The sequence below is a fragment of the Crocuta crocuta genome, unplaced genomic scaffold (genome assembly GCF_008692635.1).
Source record: "Crocuta crocuta isolate KB4526 unplaced genomic scaffold, BGI_CrCroc_1.0 scaffold3, whole genome shotgun sequence".
NCBI classification, from domain to species: Eukaryota; Metazoa; Chordata; class Mammalia; order Carnivora; family Hyaenidae; genus Crocuta; species Crocuta crocuta.
This window is the reverse complement of record NW_027529934.1, coordinates 6,616,171-6,623,291: the sequence shown is the minus strand read 5'-3', so window position 1 is coordinate 6,623,291 and position 7,121 is coordinate 6,616,171. Positions and strand designations below refer to the sequence as shown.

Genomic DNA, 7,121 nt, shown 5'->3' with positions numbered 1-7,121 from the left:
GAGTCCTCTCGTTTCCATAGGGATCCTAGCAAGCCCACCTACACTCACGCACATGCGCTTCAGCCAGATGTTTTCCGAGCGCCTGTTCCTCCGTGCGGCTGCTTGGCCGGTACTGGGTCCTGGAGATAAGACCGGCACAGTTTTTGCCCCAAGTTGCTGCGGGAGGAGACCCACCTGCAACATCTACGGCCAAAGCCGGTGCAGGCAGAGAAGGCAGTGGGCACGACAACGGGTAATTCCCTCTGAAATTATCCACAGGCATCGGTTCACAGGAGCCTCTCCCAAAACGCCCGTGAATATATTCACTTCTGAAAAGCTGGCGATTTTCTCACAGCTGTGGGGCCGACCACTGGGGCCCCAGGCAAGGCCTCTGAAATTCTCGGGGGTTCCCTGCCTGCCTCCCTTTAAACCGGAGTCTACAAACTGCTTTGGAGCGGGGAGGTTTGACCTCTAGTACTCCCAACAGGGGCCTGAACACTGGGACCCACCAGGGTGTGAGCTGCTGCAGGCTGGCACTCTGCCCTCTCTTTTCATGAAGAGGTGTGTGTCCTGGAGACTGGGCTTCCCCTGAGCCTCAGCTTCTGAAATGGGCACGATTCTACCATGGGGATCCGGGGAGTAGAGGAGAATGAACAGCCTAGGGAATCCACTGAGTCTCCTTCATCGTTAGAGCACAAATAAAACACAGCCCCAGAGACCCTCTCTTGTCCATCCCCCCTCCCCCCCAGCAGAGCGACAAAGCCCTGCAGACACACTTGAGGATCTGGGCGGACGCACATGGAAGGTCCTGATTTGAGCCGGAGAACTCTGCGAAGAATGAAGAGGGCAGAGCTGGCCCTGGGCAGAGCACCTGCTTTGCTGTCCTCCCCACTCCTGACTTTGACGGGACATGTTCCCAGTCTGCCCGTGAATGGGTGGCTGACAGCCTTGGCCCCGTTTGCCCTCTGAAGTGCTTACCTCCCCGCTCATCCTCTCCCCAAATCCCCACTTCCCGATCATCTCCACAGTGGCTTGGGAAGAAACAAGATCAGCCTGTGGAGCCCATCACCTCGTCACCTCCCCTTCTTTGCCTATCCCTGAGAACACCTGGCCAGCGCTGGGGGAGGCAGAGGACCCCCAGATCCCTAACTCAAGGGGGGCCTGTGGGACGCAGAGAGGACAGCTGTGGCAGTGCGGGGTAGGGGTTAGAGCGCAGGTTTCGGCACGAGGCAGCCCTGCGTTAAGTGAGGTATCGCACACTTAATAGCTCTATGTCCCTGGGCAAGTCATTTAGCCTCTCCCCAGAGGGGCCTCAATGTCAGTGAAACAGGATCAATCCACACAGCTGGTTATGAGGGTAAAGTGAGAATGTGGCGCACGACAAAAGCTGTGGTCCTCGCCCCCGCATGGTCCTCTGGAGGGAAGGACAGACCGCTGGGATTTCCAGCTCTCTAGGATGGCCCTTAGCATGCAGGGTCCCAGCGCACTTCTGGTGTTCCCGCGGCACTCAGGTACCTCACCTCCAAGGCTCACTCTCCCTGTGACCCCCCCCAACAGACGGCCCCCCGGGCCGGCCCCGGCAGACAGTGACTACAGTCTCGGGCTCTGCAGAAACCATCATTTCATGAGCTTGTCTTATCACCTTGCAAAACAGTGACAATTGTAGACAATTATAATTAAGTACACATGGATTAATGTGTATTTGATAATTAAATACACGTTGGAGTAACGTGAACTTAACGGCACTGATACTAAACCTCAGTGTGAAGCAGGACCATTTATCTGCACACCCTCAGAGGAGAGGACTCACTGCCACATCGCGTCCTAAGCCCCTGACGGAGGGCCATCGCGATGCCCGGCCACGGCTTCAGAGCACTCCGCTGTCCAGGGCCCCGCGCCCCTCACAACATGCGCCAAGTCCCCAGGAAACAGGTCCCACGCAGTGCTCCTGGACAGAGAGTTGCATGCCTTGTTTCAGAAGTCTCTTGGGCCGGTTAGCTATAGAGATATGGCTTCAGAAAATCTACCCCCCTCAGGGGACAGAGAGAGCCTGCCGTGTCTCAGGGACCCATATCTGCCAGGAGACTCAGAAACAGAACGAAATGAGGAGCCCTGCTCCACGGAGCCTCAACACACAGCTGACCTTTCTCTCATCCTTGAACTAGACACGTTCCCTCCCCTCCGGGTCTCCTCAGCAGGGGCCTGACTGTAGATCGGAGACAGAGGTCAAGGGCGCACTCTGAATGACCTTCCAAACAGACCAGAGGAGGAAGTTCCCCCTGCCAACTCTGTGCCCAGATATGTGCTGGGCACAGTCCGAAAGCTAAGACAACCTCCCTCCACACACTCACACCCACGCCCGCCCATCAGATACACACGTATCACACGGTACATGTATATGCGCACACCCATACGTCCTACACCTGCACACGTACACTCGAGCTGAACCCTACAGTGCTGCAGATGGCCTGGCAGTTTAAATCACAGTCTAGAAATTGCCGTCCTGAGGATTCTGCACAAATGCCACCTCCGCACAGGGCTGGGGGGAGAGTGCCTTCTCTGCTATGGTTGTGGTTCTCTTTGACAACAGGTATTTTCATCACTCATTAGCCAACATGCAAGCTGGGAGCTTCGCCCTCTCCTCTCAGTAGGGACCTCTGGACAGAGGCGCCGGCGGCAGCACCTTGCAGCTAGGCCTCTCCCGGCCCCGGAAGAGGGGCGGTGGGCAGCAGCTGCCGCAGGAAGACAAGGCACCCTCTTTGCCTGCTCAGCTGCCTTCTCTACAGGCTCCCTGGGGAAGGGGGAGGGAGAGGGAGGACCGCAGTCCTTTCTGCCGTCACACCCCTCCATGCCACAGCCAGGCTACAGGGAGACCTGATGAGAGGCAGAGGACAGTGCCATGGAGGCAGAAGAAGAGAGCCCTGGCAGAGCGGCGTCAACTATGATTCCAAGCCACACATAATGAGGGATGAGGGAGCCAGACAGCCCCCTGTCCACCAGGCCCTTGGCCAAGGCCACTGCAAAGGCCAGCAGCCAAGCAGAGCTGGGTCACCTGAATCTGGGCGGCCCTCAATTTGTAAAAGCAGGACCAAGGAGGTCCCCTCCCCGTTTTCTGGAGGGGAGGTCAGATGAAGTGGAATTGAATTTATGCACAGACTGGCCTGGTAATGAAGAAGCAACAGTTCCGACCTCTGCCCTCCATAGAAAGCACGAGACCCTCGGCGAGTGACGTCACTGCACAGCTAGAGAAACGGAGCATCTCCAGAGCCTGGCACTCCCAAGCCAGGAGCTCGGCAAAGACTGAGGCCGAGGCCAACCTCTGAGCAGGTGCCAGTGGCGGCCACTCACTCCCACGGAGCGCATGTCCTGTGGGTCAGGACACTACCCAGGTCAGAAAGTGGCCCCCTGCCCTGACCATCCCAGTGTGCTAGGTCCCCGAGCCCCTGGTGGAAGGGATGTCACAGGAGAGGCTGGAGGAGGTGAAATGCTTTACAGGAGCCAGCACCCCCACTGGATGGGAAAGGGACCGTGGGGTAAAAGCTCTGCTTTTGTGTACTTTCCCTAAGGATTTTCCCAACTCTTCTCTCATGTTAGCCTCACGACAGTCCTGCGAAGTCAACCAGACAGATACTCTTTGGGCCACTTAAAAGATAAAGGGACAGAGCCCAGAACAGGGGAAATGCCCCCCAGGGAGGCAGAGCGGGTCGTTGGTACCCTTTGGCACCGTGCCCCACACCCAGTGGTTCTGCTCAAGCGGGAGCCGGGCACCAGTGCGCACTGGGGGTGACCGGCACGTTCTGTGGGGTCTCAGCTATGAGGACCCGCGGTGGCCCACGGTGCGCCGGTCTGCTGGTGCGGCTTCCTCCAGGGATCCGGCGGCCCGGGTGCCGGGTAAGCAAGGGGACCCCAGCAAGGAGGGCAGGAGACGAGGTGTGCACCCTGGGCTCTTACCGGTTCTGGTCTGAGTCCTGCAGGGAGATGCCTGAGTCCCAGTCCACGTCCCCTGCCGGCCGTTCTAGGACGCAGAACAGAAGCAGAGATCAGGGCAGAGCCAGAAACCGGGCTCGCGGGGGCCGCTTACCGGACACGGAGAAGAAAGTCTTCTCCTCGAGCAGTTTACTCCCCAGGTAAATTCATCTCTACTCCGTGCCTCAGCCTAAGAAGGAGAGGCAGGGCCTGTCACGGTGACAGCTGGCGGGCATCGCCATGGGCCCAGGGGACCGTGTGGGTCCTGTCAGGTGTGGGGTGAGGAATGGACCTCGGGGAGGGAGGAAGGACACAAAGGAGGGCGCTCTCGGCCCGGACACGTACACACCGCAGCAGAGAGCCGCCCCCGCACAGCCCGCCTAACAGAACAGCTGACCTCTTTGTGGGTAGGCTTTCCCCCAGGAGGCAAGGAGGTCCCCTGGGAGCTGAGGGCAAGTCGATGGAGGGAGGTGCAAAATGCCACCAGAAGGGCTCCAAGAGAGACAGAAAGGGCAGAAGTCATGGTAGCCTCCACCCCAAGCACAGAGGGTGGCCTCCAATTCCTCTGGGGGTCATGGGGGTCTTCAGCAGACAGGTAAAGAATCTAGGTCAGAGCCAAGAATAAGAGGACTTCTTGACGAATTAGGTGACAGGCAGCTGTGCTCTTCTCCCCTTCCTGCCCNCCTCGTCCCCTCCAGGACTCCCTCCTTCCGCCCCCGCCCCCCAGCCCTACACAGTGAGCCCTACCTGGTGCACCTCTGTCCTGGGATGGAGTCCAGGCTGGGAGTCCCACCTTGGAGGGGCCTTGCCTCCCAGCGCTTAGCATCTCCTGCAGCAGAAGGCGGTTCCTCTCCACCCGGTCAGACAGGGACAAGGCACTGCCCCCAGTGCCCAGAGCCCCCAGGTCTCCAGCTCGCCAGGGCCCCCCGAGCAGGGCTGGCCTGGGGACAGCGTCTTCCTCGGAGGTCAGAGACAAGCTGTCCAGGTCTCCCCCTGTAACTAGATCATCCTGAAGGGCATATGACCTTCCTTTCCTCAGGCTGGCCATGTGGGTGATTTTGTTGCAAGGACCAGGGCCCCCAGGCCGGCCCGGGGTGACTCTGTGCATAGGGCTCTCTGGCAAAGAGCCAGCCCTGGGCAGCAGGCTCCTCTCATCGCCTGGTGATGCCCACGCTGCTTCTGGATGCCACGGGCTCTGCCCGTCCCAGCACTCAAGCCCAGGAGAAGGCGGCCTGGGCGGTCTGGGCACCCCATCCCTGGCAGGTTCATCCTTGTTGACAACACTAAGCTGCGCGTGGGTCAGGTTCTGAGCAGGGAGGACCGCCTCAGCATCTGGCGGGGAAGACCCCTCTGACGGGGCCCCGGCTCCGCCCACCCTGCCTCGCCTGCATTTGGGTTTCTTAGATGGCTTCTCCTGAGAAGCAAGGCAGGGGCTCACCCCCTGTTTGCCTGCCGTCATCTTTTCCTTCAAGGCCCTCACCTTGGACTCCAGCACAGAGGGACCTTGGAGCTGTATCCCCTGTGCTCTGGGGTGCTGGGGGGCCAACAGGTTGGGTGTTCTGGCTTCTGGAGAGAAGGACCAGGGTCTTGGGAGGTGTCCGTTATCCAGCTGCGGCTCCGAGCCACTTCTCTCCACACCTGAGGTCATCTCCACAGAGCTGGCTGGTCGGCTCCCTATTTTGGTCCCTCTGGAGAAGAAAACAGACAGAGCTCCTGAGACCCAGCACGGGGCCAGGAGCTCTAACACCCTCCTGGGTCCCCAAAGTGCCTTGGTATCGAGCCCTGTCCAGATGAGAACAACTTGGGGACAGAACTTTGAAAAGTATAAATCATTGGATGGCACAAATAAGTTACTACTGAGTTTCTTCTTCCAAGTCTCAGGAGTGTTCTAGTTTTCCTACCCCCATTTTACAGATAGGGCACAACGCAGTTTCCAATGACAGCCAACTGTGGACTAGAGGGAAAACACGGGCCAGATTTCCCAATCCCCAGCCTCGTACTTTGCTGATAAGTGATCTCAGTGGATGTCGACTTCTGCTAACAGTTAACATGCTCTTGCCTTTTTAAGGGAAGCCAGTGCAGATGAGGGGCTTCAGGAAGATACCCCACAGGATCTGACCCTCTGGTTCAAGGTGCTCACCCGTGTACAAGCCCCAGGACAGCAGCATGGGGCTGTGCCCAAAGGGTGGCCACTATTGATCACTGACTCCTAGCCACGTGTACCAGGCAGGCCTGCAAGAGCTTTCACACGCTCTCAATTCTCACACACTCTGCTCACATGAGATTATCTTCCTCATTTTCACAGATAGAGAAACTGAGGCACATAGAGATTCGGTCACGCAGGTGCTAAAGGGAGGCCAGATTTGGAATGCAAAGCTTCTCCTTCCAAGGCCAGGGCTTTTGCAAAGCACTCAGTGATCAAGTGATCACTTACCCCCCACTCCCCTCATTCTGTTGACGAGAATATCCAGACTGGCGAGGTTAAGGGACTTGCCAGAGTCACAAAGCTCCTCGGTGGCATGGTTGATGTCAATGTGTTCACAGGGAATGAAAGTGAGCACAGGATTTTATTCACCAAGGGGTTCAGCGCACACATAAAAGCTGTGACACATGCCCTGCTCTCTGAGAAAATGCTCGTTCTACACCATACATTTATATACATCTCACTTGAAGTAAGCTGCTTGTATAAAAATCCATATTTACATAAGTTATGAATTAGGAGTTAATTTTTCACTTCCTATATGGACTAAAAGTTCACCATAGAATTCTCCCAAATGGCAAGTCCCTCTATAATCGTTTATTACCATTCGACTTTAACATGTTGCAGGAATGCACATACTTCATAAAGCAAAATATACACACGGTGCAAATGTCACATCAGCCTTAAGCCGGGGAAGTGCAAGGGGATATCTTCAGGCGGACGAGATCATTTCCTCCACTAGTTGATCTAGAATGTTACCAACTTTCTCTTGCAGCCCGGCTACCGAATCTTTTCTTGTAAAGTTCAGGTCAGAAAGCTGGGGATTCCGGCAAGAGGAAACGCACTTCCTGACCGGGGAGCCTCTGGAACCGCGACCCGGGAGAACCCGTCTCCCCCCACGGGGCTCCACCGGGCGCGGGCAGCCTTCCGGGAGGCGCGGGCTCTCACTCCCACAGGCTGAAGCGGGAAGGATGCG

At 57.3% G+C, this 7,121-nt stretch overlaps 1 protein-coding gene across 1 annotated transcript in view; it reads right to left on the bottom strand.

The window, feature by feature from the left end:
- KIAA1614 (KIAA1614 ortholog) overlaps positions 1-7,121 on the bottom strand; it is a 45,021-nt gene that overhangs the window by 35,304 nt on the left and 2,596 nt on the right. Inside the window, exons 3-5 of the mRNA XM_077763357.1 lie at positions 6,999-7,102; positions 4,693-5,633; positions 3,931-3,994 (exon numbers count right to left, since the gene is read on the bottom strand). Coding sequence (XP_077619483.1) covers positions 3,931-3,994; positions 4,693-5,633; positions 6,999-7,102 — 1,109 coding nt within the window. The remainder of the gene's footprint in view (positions 1-3,930; positions 3,995-4,692; positions 5,634-6,998; positions 7,103-7,121) is intronic.